Source organism: Pygocentrus nattereri, chromosome 12 (genome assembly GCF_015220715.1).
Source record: "Pygocentrus nattereri isolate fPygNat1 chromosome 12, fPygNat1.pri, whole genome shotgun sequence".
Classification (NCBI taxonomy): domain Eukaryota; kingdom Metazoa; phylum Chordata; class Actinopteri; order Characiformes; family Serrasalmidae; genus Pygocentrus; species Pygocentrus nattereri.
Genome location: NC_051222.1, coordinates 26491795 through 26505193, shown reverse-complemented (window position 1 = coordinate 26505193; position 13399 = coordinate 26491795). Strand labels below are relative to the sequence as shown.

The window sequence follows — 13399 nt, the reverse complement described above, 5'->3', positions numbered from 1 at the left end:
GTTCCAGAGTTCTCCTCGGTGTCCCTCGACGTCACATGGATGTGTTTAATTCCATCAGCAGCATGTCTGATTGAATATAATGAAGCACTGTTTAGCCAAACCAGGTGTTGGATGATGGGCAAAATTAATAAAGGGCTCTCATGAGGAGACATTCGGAAATGGTCACAGGACCACAATAATATGCATACTATCACTACTTGTTGCAAATACGACTACATGTATTTATGTGTTTTCTGAGCAAGTACATGCTTACTGTGATAACGTTAACTTATGAAGTTGTGAGGGATTTTTTCCCTCTTTAATCCTCACTTCCTGCTTTGTCTGTTATTCTCTTATTTCCCAGATTGCTGCAATGGTTGTCTCTATGGTCCTGTACAATAACGTGGGAAAATAACGTCAAAGGCTGCGGCTGCACCAAAACCTATGCACTTCATCACTGTACTACACTGAAAAAACAATGCACTGAATTTACTTGATTCAAAAGTGCACATCACTTCCATATGAATGTAGTATACTACATCACCACAATTGCTGGCAAGTGTAAATAAATGTAAAGACTGTGTTGATACATAGAAATATGTGGATGTACCCGTTTGAAGCAAATAAGCTCAATGCATGACTTCTTCAGTTCACTGATACCACCACCTGCTGGAGGTGCTTCAGCCAAACATTCTAATGTGGCTGATAATGAATGCGAGCATATGAGAGCTCTCATTTCTGTAACATCATGTAGAACTTACTAGCTGTTACTTGTTCATTAGCAACATTAGCACTGTTTGATGAAGTACCTTATTCAAAATAACATTATGACACACACTGTTTTGACTCCAGTCTGGTCTTCATTCCAAACGTCTGCCTTTTGGATTCAACCAATGATGAAGCAAAGTGCCTTGACCAGTTCTATTACTGGAAATGATAGGCTATGTAGCTGCAGTACATCATTACAGTCCTGAGCAAACCTTTCAGTGTCTTACACGGAGAGAGTCTTGAAGATAAAATAAATCACCCATTTATTGCATTTTCATGTTGATTAGGTCAACACTCATCTTTTTGTAAATGAAGAGAATGAAGAATATAAGTTTAGGCACTTCTGCCTGAGGTCTTTCTATATTTTAAAGACCCCAAGGCAACATTAAGTGGAGTCGATTACTGCATGACAGACTCGCAGTGTGCTTTACTTTAATGTAAAACTTTCTTGATTAGACTTTTTCATGTAATAGAATGTACTGCACATATTTTCCATTGTTTATGCCATTATTGATATTGAACTGTAAGGAAATGTTTGTGTTGTGTGAAATTAAATTAAAGATTTATTAAGGTGCTTGTCTTGTTTTCTGTCATGACCTTTTTTTTGTCTGTTAGGCCCAAGAGATCTAATTTGAAGTAGCAGTGACAGACTTGTATCTATAAAGCTACAGACAGCTTACTTTTGTAGAAAGAGGGTCTGGCCTACCTTAATGGGACACAGGCCAAAATGCTAAATTTAAGCATCTGTAGTAAACCTGCTAACAAGCCTCTTACATCAGTTTACGTAATAGTCTCTAAAGTAAGATTTCCTGTTTAAAGACTAGGAAGTTGAAAATACTAGAGAATACAGGTGGCTTGGTGTGGATGCCTGTGCTTCGGTTATTTATTTTTTTGCTAGCTGGCTGAATTGCTCCTTAATAAAGGAAAAGGTTTGACTGATTTTGAGGTGCTGTGTCACCAGTGCTATCTAGCATCACATGTGTATTTGTAAGCCTCCAGATCAAGGGCAGCAGTAAGGATCGTAAAGACCTGTAGGCATTCTCAGTGACTGTGTTATGTATTTGCGTGATGCATGTTGGGTATTGTAGTGAAAGACCACAGATGGAGGAAAACATGAAAATGACAAAATCATGAATTCTGCCAAACCAATGAGGATGAGAGGTGACATGCTGCACGACAGAATACAGCACATCACGATAAATTACATATAAAACAGCAGTTTAGGCCGGAATGCCCCTGTGATGAGGCTACCTGTTGCACTTATTTTCAGTTTTAATTGATTTCTTTCCTCACAGTTTCTTACATTTCCCAACTATGGCTTCAGTGAAAAACCCTTCGCTAGTTCTTTGACCTCTCACCTCTGTTTGACCTCTGTTTAACCGTTAGATCATCACTTCTCAGTCCTGGTCCTGGAGCAGCCAAGCACTGCACTGCATTTGAGCGTTCCCACTCTAACACACCTGACTCAATTTATTAGCTAATTAAAACGATTCATGGAAACCTTATTAATCCCCAAGGAGGTTGCAGTTTTACAGTAGTGGCAAGAAGCACCCTGCAGACCTTTGTCCATCCAGAGTTTCCTCTGTAATTAATAGAGACTTCAACTCACTCCAAAGGTGTTGGATGGAGCTCACTCTTCCACAGCTCAGTGCTGGGGGCTTTATACCCCTCTAGCAGACACTTGGCATTGGACATGGTGATGGCATGCGTGGCTGCACTAGAGTGTCCCATTCTATTGGCAGTTACTGACACCTGTGTCAGTCATGGTGCACCTCAAGATAGCTGAATTGACTAATTTCAAGGAGTGACTGGATACTTTTAGACATAAAGCACGGTGTAAACTGGTTTCTTCTCTGACTTGGCCATCCTACTACTCTGCCTTAAGGGCATTTTGAACTTTGTCTTGACATGTAAAGCTGGAATTTACACTTTTGCTTAAAAATCCACAGGAGAAACGCTCAGCCTGGGAAACCAACATTTCTGTTTTTCTTTTTGCAGAAGTCGACGGAGGAGGCTTGAGGTTTGTGGAAGGAAATAACACTCAAACCACTTCTCAGTCACCAATGACTGAGCTTTAAATACTCAACCATCTGACGCAACTTTTTACTATTTCCTTGTGAGGAGGGCTTATGCGTGCATGTTTTCATATATATATGCATGCATACATACATATATACATACATACATACACAAGTGTACGTGTGTTTATGTGCATCTTTGTTTGTGTCATTGTTTGTATTATTCATTTCGTTACATTGCATGACAACATTCAAAAAAGCGTAAGAGGAAGTGGCTGGATCATCCTTAATACATATGCACTGCACAAGGGGGACATGACATAGTTCAGTTACTTTCAGTGTGTTTTGAATACCAGCAGTCGGTCTATTCACTGTCGGGCTTTTTCAGGAATAACTAGGGGAAACAAAACACCATCAAGATGTGGATACTGAAAGTAATTATGTGTATCTTCAATGGTGTGATATTTGTAAGTAACAGTTTTCTTTACATCTTTTACACAATAACAACACTGATTATAATTCCAGAACTATAGAGACTGTGCTAACTTTGTCACATGAGATCTACAGGGTTAAATTTGTGACTAGATCTATAGCGCTGAAGCATATTTTATCATGTTAGCCCTATGAATTAATAATAATAAGACAGATCCACATACAGAAGAACAATGAACATTCAAAATAATCCATGCGTAAATGGTTCTTCATATGGTCAAATAGTTCTTCTCTATGATGGAAAATCAGTTTTTCTTTAAAGACCCCATTTAAAAAAATGGTTCTACATAGCACCAAGAAGGGTTTCACTATGTTATGACTCAAGGATCCTTTTACAGTACTATATGAAATCTTTTTGGTGTGTTATTAATAAAATTCAATCAATAAAGTTAATAATGCTACCTCATGCTTACTGAGTGCTGCTACGCAGTACCAAAAGAATGTCTTACTAATCTGATGTAGTTTTAACTGGATGTTTTTCCCACTTAAAATTACACTAAAGAGAATGTTATACAGCATTATAAATGCTAACCATATATATTTTAACTAACACATAGAATAAATTTACTATTTATTTACTTTCCTTTAGTATTCATATAGTTTAACTGCACGTTTAAACCAATCTGAATGACATATCAATTGGCATTTAGTACAGTTATCTAAGGTCTTGTTATCTTGCAGTATCATTATAACTAAGAGTCAACATTGTTGGGTTCAATATCTGTGTATTGTATAGACTAGGACTGGACAATAATGATACTTATGGTTATTGTGATAACATTACACTTTTGCAATGTTTGTGAATATCGTCAGTAAAACTGACCTACTGCATGTTTCATTAGATGGAGAAAAAATTAGTCCTGTTTAATGGAATTTAGTTCAGTGCGGTTTGTGAAACAGTACATAAAAATCATTGTATTCATAGTTTTTGATAGTATTTTTTTAATTTAGCACTACTAAAACTAAATATTATGATGCATATTGTGTATCAAGAAAACGTGTTGAAGTATCATAATGTTATTTTTTGCCGTATCGACGATCCCTTGTGTAGATAGCACATTACCCAACACTTTTCCAGAAGGCATTTCTCACTAAAGCTGGATGACTTGAGCCCAAAGTGAGACCATCCTATTGGGCAAGCTTGAGGTTTGACTTAAGTTATCCAGATAACTTAGAAATCTTGCATATACAATATCTTTTGGTGTAAACCTCACATAATGGAAGGCTCTAGTGAGTTTGACCTGAGGCTAGTGCTGGGTGATACCTACTGTACCAGCATTATTGCTGCAATTTTAGAATTATTTTGAGATGAAGTTGTTAGATAATGAGTGCTATTTATATATAAGATTAATATTACTTTGAAAGAATGGTTAAAATTGTATAGGTTTCCTTTCTGGAAACATGTTTGTTACCCATCATCAATGGACTAAATTGATGGTAGAACAGCTGTTGTGATTATTACTAGTGATAAATGAAATGATGACCTGAATGTTGGTTGATCGTATTGGATTTTCCCACTATTTTATAAAAGGTTTCAGCCTTTTGAAGTCATGTTTCACGTGATTCTACCACAGTTAAGGGAATTTCACTCACAATGTTTCATTCGATTTGTCACCATTTGCTTAATTTTTGTGAAGCACTGCTTCTTCCCTATTTCACTTCTGCCTTCTAATATGTTTTTGCTGTTTTTGGTCTGTCTCTGTCTAGATGGCTGGTGGAGCAGCTGTGCTTTTAGGGATTTTGGTTGAAATGAACAGCAAGTATCTGCGAACTGTCTTAAATCAAATCAAAGACTCTCCCCCAGCGCTGGCGCAGGTGGGTAACGTGGGCTACCTGCTGATCGCAGTAGGGGCCGTCCTGGCCATCATAGGCTTTCTGGGCTGCTGTGGAGCCTTATGCGAAAGCAAGTGTATGCTGCTGACAGTAAGTGACCTTTGATCTTTGACCATGGACTTTAGAGTTGAAATAGAACTATGAACTCAATGTGTATGCTTTCAGATTTAATTTGAGGGTATTTACACCCAAATTGGGTGAACAATGTAGAAACAATAATGATTTTCATGCTTAAAATCATTGTCATAATGTCATCATGCTGTGGTAGGCTAATCAAAGTAACAATAACTTCATCATCCAAAAACTGTTGGACTTGACTGTAGTAAAAGTATATTTGCTGTCCAAAACAATCAGTGAACCTACATGTGTCCTCTGCATTTTTATATATAAAGTTGACAGTAATTAACCTTCTGAAAAGGCCTAATGATTTGTCAGTTTAATTTGATACAATCATCATGCTTGTTACATTTAAACTCTGCAACAAACATTTTATTGTCCATTTTATTCATTAAAGTTTGCCTGGAAACAAAAGTGTTAAATTTATAAAACCAAGTTGAATTTATTTTCTTTTGTGGCATCTAGGTAGATAGAGCCAAGCTGACAGTCCCATTGGTTAGGACTTCAGGGGCTGAGCTGAAGGCCTAAAACCTTAGATTAAGAGGAATCAACAAATCACCTTTAGATTTTCAGTGGATGGGTCTAATTTTCTGTCTAGGTCTTCTGGAAGTCCTTGATAGATCACAGACAGAGTATGAGTGGTAGCCTGACCAGTGCATTTCAATCAGTTGTTAGAAATGGAAACCAGCTCTATGTCAGGACGCTTTACTGTAAAACTGCAACATACACCATATGGACAAAAGTATTGAGACACCTACACATTAAACCTACTGCAGCTTTTATGACATCCCATTCTAAATCCATAGGTCATTAATATGGAGTTGGCCTCCCTTTGTAGTTATAATAGCTTTCACTCTTTTGGTAAGCTTTTATTGAGATTCCCGAAACTGTTCCCAAAAGTAGGAAAGCATAGAATTGTCCAAAATGTCTTGGTCTGCTGAAGCATTAAGATTTCCCTTCACTGTAACCTTGGGGCCTAGGCCAATCCTGAAAACAACCCCATAGCATTATCTCTCCTCCAGTAAACTTTACAGTTGGCACAATGCAGTCAGGTAGGTGACATTCTCTTGGCATTCACCAAACCTAGACTCATCTATCAGACTGCCAGATAGAGAAGTGTTATTTGTCATTACACCGAATACGTTTTCACTGATCCAGAGTCCAGTGGTGGCCTGGTTTATGCAACTCTATGTGACGCTTGCCACTGTGCTTGGTGATGTGAGGCTTGCATGCAGGTACTCGGACACGGAAATCTGTGCCATGTAACTCCGAACACACAGTTTTTGTGCTGTTGTTAGTGCCAGAGGAGATTTGGATCTTTGCAGTAATTAAGTCAGCAGAGTTGGCAACTTTTATGCACTATGCACCTCAAGAGAAAAGGTGACCCACTCTTTTCAAACTCACTGTGGAATAACTAGGAGGGAAGAAATTTTGCAAACTGACTTGCTGCAACAGTGGGATCCTATTATAGTACCACACACAAATTCAGTGAGCTCTCTAAAATGACCCATTCTTTCACAAATGTTTGTAACACACTGCATGTCGGCACACTGCATGTCTAGGTGCTTGATTTTATACGCCTGCACAAACGAGACTGAATGGAACGCCTGAATTAAGAGGTGGGTTCTAATACTTTTGTCCATACAGCGTATAAGAGGTATTGTAGCATATGTGCACAGAAGAAGCCTGGGTAAATGACAGTTTGTTCCTATGACTAAGCTTTATTTAGAACTGACGCAGCAATCAGAGTAAAAGAGAACATTTTGCTCTTATTTCCAAATGGAGATAACATGTTCTTTAAGCCTAGCATCACATATTTGAACATACAACTGAAAACCTTTAAAGACTGTTTTAATAACTAAATACAGGCCAGTTAAGCATGCACAAGGCATCATGGGAACCAATGTTGCAATATGTTGATGCGTGTTCCAGAGTTAAAATAAAACATGGAATATCTTTTACGAGCTTTAAATGTCTGTATGTTATCTAGACTGGCCAAAAAAATTCACATGAATCACAGTTAGCTTAACGCTAACCTCCTACTAGGATTCCATATTGGCACTAGTAGAAATGAACCTTTTCGTAAAGGTTGGTTTTGGTATGAATTGAAAGACCAGCTCTTAAAAGTCATGGCTAACCTATTGATAATTTACTGAGATGTAATGGTAATAAAACCCAGGTACTAAATACTGCTCTATTTAAAATGCCGTTTCCTTCACATGTTCTTTCAGTTCTTCGTCATCATCCTCATTGTCTTCCTCGCTGAGGTGGTCGCAGCAGTAATCATTTTGCTTTTCCAGTCTACGGTAAGAGCAAGACATAGGGTTGCAATAGGACAAAGCACTATTACTGCTCTACGTTCTTTCATCCCTTCATTCTCCCATAGAAAACCAACTGATTTTCAACAAAGAGCATACACACATTTTCTAAGCCTTTTGTCCTTCTGGGTCATGGGGGGTGGTGGTGCTGGAGCCTATTCCAGCGGTCACTGGGCGCAAGGCAGGACGAAGAGCCACGCTTGAAATGAACAGCAAGTATCTGCAGGGAGCATCTGCTAGAATATCTTACTGTAACATGTTACTCAGCTGATAGCTCTGAAGACAGTACTAGCCCTCTATATCCTCTAAACCCACCCTACTATCCTTTCTTGCCATCACTTCATAGAAATTCATTCACTTTGCTACTCAAATGATGAGCTTCAACTACCAGATAGTAAACACAGAATGACCCACAGAATAAGACTACATTTCCTACCAGGTGCACTCAAAATATACACTATATGTCCAAAAGTGTCCAGACACCCCTCCTAATCAGTGGAATTAACTACTTCAATGTACACTGATTGCTGAGACACTCAATTGTGCAAACTCAATTTGTAAAATCTCCATAGAAAAGCACTGATCAATAGAATGGGACACCCTGGAGCAGTGGCACATGAGCACAAGGTCACTATGCCCAACGTCACGCATCAGTTAGAAGGGTATAAAGCCCCCCAGCATTGGGCTGTGCAGCGGTGAAACTGTGTTCCTTAGACTGATGGAGTTCATCTAATACCTTTGGGATGAGTTGGAGTGATCCTGAACTAATCATCCATCATCAGTACCTGACCTTACTAATGCTCTTGTTGCTGAATGCAATCAGATCCTCACAGCAATATTCTAACATCTAGTGTAATGCCTTCTCAAAAGAGTAGAGGCTGATACTGCAGCAATACCCTATTAACAACTTTGCTTACAGAAGAAACTCTGGATAAGAAGACGTCTACAAACTTCTGGACATAAAGTTTACCTTAATACTTAAACCTACACTCTTAAAAAAGATGGTTCTTTATCAAATGGAATGGTTCTATGTAGTATCATGCATTCTACATAGAACCATTTTATGCTTAAATGATTCTTTTCATGGTGAAATGTTCTTCAGACTGATGGACAATGTGTTGTATATGGATCTATAAAGCACCAAAAACCGTTTTACGATTGTTATGGTGTCAAGCTTGTAACAGTAGAAGAACCCCTTCAGTTCTACATAGAACCATATGAAGAATGTTTACCATGCAGTGAATCATTTAAGCATGAAATGGTTCTGTACAGAGCTTGTGGTGCTAAATAGAACCATTATATCTACTCAAGATCCCTTGAACAACCACATTTTGTGTCCATACACAACTTCAAACAGCACTTAAATTACAATACTGAAACCACAGCCGGCCTGTATTTGTATTATTATTCATACCAAATAACTTTCGTTTTCCCTTTGTTTTAACTTTTCTTTGTTTGAAAAGGTAACAGAAGAACGCTATGTTCACTAACTAGAATATCTAGAATATTCCCTTTTTTCTTTTTTCTTCAGCAAAACACCAAATGTTTAATGAATTCGTCACTTATTGACAAGGAAAAGAATGAGGAAAGACGTCTGAGCTATTGTGAGATGTTTACTTCCTGTTTTTGAAATGCATCTGCCCTACCACATTTACTGAGAACACATTTCTTGATTCTAAAAATAAAGAAGTGCTTGACTGAGCCCTGCTGACCAGCAATTCAGCCAATTGTACAGCACATGGAAATTTATAAAACCCCCACATTTGTGAAGTCCCCAGAATGTTCTCATCATTGATATTTAAAAAACTGGCAGGTGGTTCCCACTGATCCATTCTTGTAAAGGTCAAGTAGCCACAAATGTTATATAATTAGAGACCTTTTTAGATACATGAAATTGCTTGTAATGGTAATCGCTCGAAGCTCATTTCCAAGAGTTGATGAAGAGCTCCATCTACTGTCAGACACAGAAATGGGTTATCAATTATTATAATAATAATACAACTGGTATCTTTGTAGGGCTATCACTACTAATTATATTGGTAATTGATGGGAATAAATGACTATTTATCGGTTATTTTGATGAATATTTGAGCAATTGAGTAGTTTTAAAAAGGCTACAAAAATAAAAATGCACCTAACTGGACAATAACAAACTATGCATTTTCAAAAGACTTCATAAAAGACATAAGTACACATATATGTTACATTATCACCATACAAACTGAAACTAATGCAGTTCAATCAAGTAATCATGAAAGCTGTACTGTTTTTCTTCAGGCACAAAAGCTGTTAGAGGATATCCGTCAAAAAGCTGCTCAGAGTATCAAGTCCAGCTATGGTGAAGATAAACGATTCACAACGGCATGGAACGAGACTATGAATCTGGTACATTACTCTCTATGTAAAGAAAATATATTGTTTATATATATATATATATATATATATATATATATATAAAACATTTATATTATATTTGCCATTACATACATATATTTTTTAATGGGACAGATTTTAAACAAATTTTTAAAAAGTTTAACTCCCTCTGGTTGAATGAAGTCAAAGTTCATTTTTAACGGAAAATAAGTGAACACTATAATAATCACAATAATTGTGAACACACAATTTCCGTTTATTTGCTTAACACATTTTAATGCAATACAATATAATATAAAATGTGCAGAAGTGTGTTGTTAACTTATTTCAACTTAGAAAATCAAGAAACGGTGGTGGACAGTAATGAAGTATATGTAATTGGTTACTGTACTTAAGTAATTTTTTAGTATCTGTACTTTACTTAAGATTTTCCATTTTGGGTGACTTTTTACTTTCACTCCACTACATTTCAAAGTCAGATATCTTACTTTTTACTTTAATTATGCGAAATCTGTCATTACTTTTGTCTCATGTGTGTATAAAAACATAACATGTCCAAACGAAAGAAGCGTGAAGCAAACACCAATCATCAATGCTTTTGATCACTTTAATAGACATCAACATCGGACTACTTCATTACATTCTATTTCAATGATATTCTATTCAAATATTGGTTTTCCAAGAGTGACACTGGAGTATTTTCACCTAAAATTACTCGATAAAGCAAAAGTCTTGTTACAAAAATGGTAACAGGACATGTAACAGGACATTAGAGCCATAATTAATCTTTTAGTACCTTCACTTTCGATACATAAGAACATTTGAAGGCAAATTCTTTTGTACTTTTACTCAAGTGGAGGTCTGAAGGGAGGAACTTCTACTTTTACTGGAGTAGTATTTTACCTTGAGTGTCTCTACTTTAACTCAAGTACATGATTTGTGTACTTTGTCCACCACTGTCAATAAAACATGTAATGTGACCAAAGGTGCACAGACTTTAGCATTTGACTGTATACGCTTAATGTACTTCAGCATTTGAAACTGGTAGCCATCATCATCTGAAGTGATTATCAATCAAACTAGATCAAACTAGATCTCAATCTTGTATCTTTGATTGGGGGGAGGGGAGTGGGGAGGAGTTTTAGGGGCTCAGCCATGTCTTGGTGTAGGACTGGCTACAGCTGTTAGCTTTGTTTCAATGAACCATGTTAACACTGTTGGCTGAAGTTCTTCCCCTTTACGTTGTTTATGTGTGTGTATTTTATGCATTCTCAGATGAAATGCTGTGGATGCAACGACTATAAAGACTTCACTGAGTCCCCATTCGTAAAAAACAACTCACAGTATCCTAACAGCTGTTGCCATGGAAAACCTGCGAAGTGTACCTCCGGTGAAGCAAAAACAGCGGTACTGAGCGCACACTTCTCATCACAGACTAAAACCATCACAGGGCTTCTGATCACAAGCCGCAAACATCATATAAACTTTAAAAGAATGGAACTGTAAAGAATGAGAGCAGCAGTGACCTCCAAACTAAGTATAATATCAAAAATATAAGTATTTAATGTGTTTACACTTTGCCTTTATTACAGCTTCCATTCTTTTCAGGAGACTTGCTCTCAGTTTTTCAAATAAATCTGCAGGTATATTTTTCCACACCTCTTAGAAGTTGGTTGCATTTTCTGTAGGACCCAAATTAATCCCAATCCCAATTTCTTTTTCCTTTACTTCTTCACACCTACACATTTTTTCAGACTCATAGTGCCGAGTTGTCTTCTTACAGTGGAAGGATGGACAGAATCTCCTTAGATTTTTTCAGATCTGAAGTAACAGTGGAGCTTGATTTTCTCCTCTCTCTCAAAGACGAAAGGTTTAAGTGCTGTTTATCAGATGGGGACAGTTTTGTTGGTCTCCCATAGTTGCAAGGATATTAGGAGTCCCATTGTCTCTGTTTCTTTTAGTCATTTTTAAACACCAATTTTAGCTGTTTTTTCCTTTCACTTTCTCCTTCCTTAAAAAAGTAAATTATGTTATATCTAATCTCCTAAGAAATATATACAACTTAATCTTACTGGACATTTTGACAGCACTGTGTGTTTACAGATACCGTGCTGTATACTGTGAGTTATAAATGAAAGGTATCATTTGCAACCACACCCCACATTATTTACTGAGCATCTATCCACTTATTCCTCCACTCATCCTTCTCTTTATGCGTGCTATCCTGTCCTCTTGCAGAGAGTAACAGGCTGTTTCGATGCACTGGTTAAACTAATAAAGGATAACTCAAGTTGGCTGGCTGGAGTGGCCATTTGCATCGTTGCCATTGAGGTATTTGACTTATGACATAAACTTTGGTCAATTTGCTTTCCTCCTGTAATAGTTGCATTCATGCACTGTCCACTTTATCAGGCAAACCTACCCTTGTATCTACACTCATTGTCCGTTTTATCAGCTCTTTGTAGTTCTACAATTACAGACTGTAGTCCATCTATTTATCTGCACACTTTGTTAGCCCCCTTTTACCTTGTAAACTGGTAGTAGATCAGACATAGCAGTGCTGTTGGAGTTTTTAAATACTGTCCACTCACTGTCCACTCTACTAGATACTCCTATCTTGTCGCTATCTTGTAGATGTAAAGTCAGAGACGATAGCTCAACTGTTGCTGCACAGTTTGTGTTGATCACTCTCTAGTCAGTCATCAGTGATCAATTTCTGGCCACAGGATGCTATGAATGGTCCACTATCCAAATAATACCTGTTCAGTGGTCCCTTGTGGGTCCTGACCATTAATGAGGGGGGGGGAGAAATTAAACAGACAGACTACACCCATTAATTAGAGAAATATAAACTACATCTAGATGGTAAGAGGAGCTGAAGAAATGGATAATCATGCAGGGTAGATGTACCTAATATTGTGGTCAGTTAGTCAATACTACACATGTTCATCTACCATATTGTGGTCTGTTTTTTTTTCTAGGTTTGTGCAATGATCGTCGCCATCTTATTGTACAAGAATTAGGGCAGTAAACTGCAGGTCTGAAAATCAGTGCAATATCATAAAAATCTCTCTGATTGTGCTGCATAATCCTGTGTATACACAACTGCCTCTACAGACACATCAGACTTTCAAGCTACAGAATTAAACAAATGTATTTTTGAGGCCTACCAATGGTTTATATGATTGCTCTCTTGATAATCTTGCCAGGATTCCATTGGACAAGGTTTTGGTTCTATAGCTAATACATTTTTTTTTTAATCTGGAATATTCATGTTTTTGTTTTTAATTTGTTTGTATTGAGACACCTGACAGTGTGACGTAATTTCATGACTTCTGTTCATTGCTATTACCCATCATTATTAGATATCAGGTTAGGTGATGTTCCAATAGACTTTACTTTTCTGCTGTGGTAACATTTTTTTTTCTTCCACAGCTTATTGTCAAGACTGGAAATAGATGAAAGACAGTGCAGTGGTCCAAGTGTGAGGTTTAAATAAAA

General features: G+C 37.3%; 2 protein-coding genes across 2 annotated transcripts in view; both read left to right on the top strand.

The window, feature by feature from the left end:
- Positions 1 to 1321, top strand: part of LOC108435954 (tetraspanin-1-like) — a 14280-nt gene extending 12959 nt beyond the window's left edge. Inside the window, exon 8 of the mRNA XM_017712116.1 lies at positions 344 to 1321. Coding sequence (XP_017567605.1) covers positions 344 to 394 — 51 coding nt within the window. The 3' untranslated portion in view covers positions 395 to 1321. The remainder of the gene's footprint in view (positions 1 to 343) is intronic.
- Positions 1322 to 2962: 1641 nt separating this feature from the next.
- Positions 2963 to 13165, top strand: LOC108435978 (tetraspanin-1-like). Its single transcript, XM_017712163.2, has 7 exons — positions 2963 to 3232; positions 4965 to 5180; positions 7439 to 7513; positions 9803 to 9910; positions 11174 to 11305; positions 12137 to 12229; positions 12880 to 13165. The coding sequence occupies exons 1-7, from the start codon at positions 3185 to 3187 to the stop codon at positions 12919 to 12921; spliced, it is 714 nt and encodes a 237-aa protein (XP_017567652.1). The 5' UTR covers positions 2963 to 3184; the 3' UTR covers positions 12922 to 13165.
- Positions 13166 to 13399: the final 234 nt, after the last annotated feature.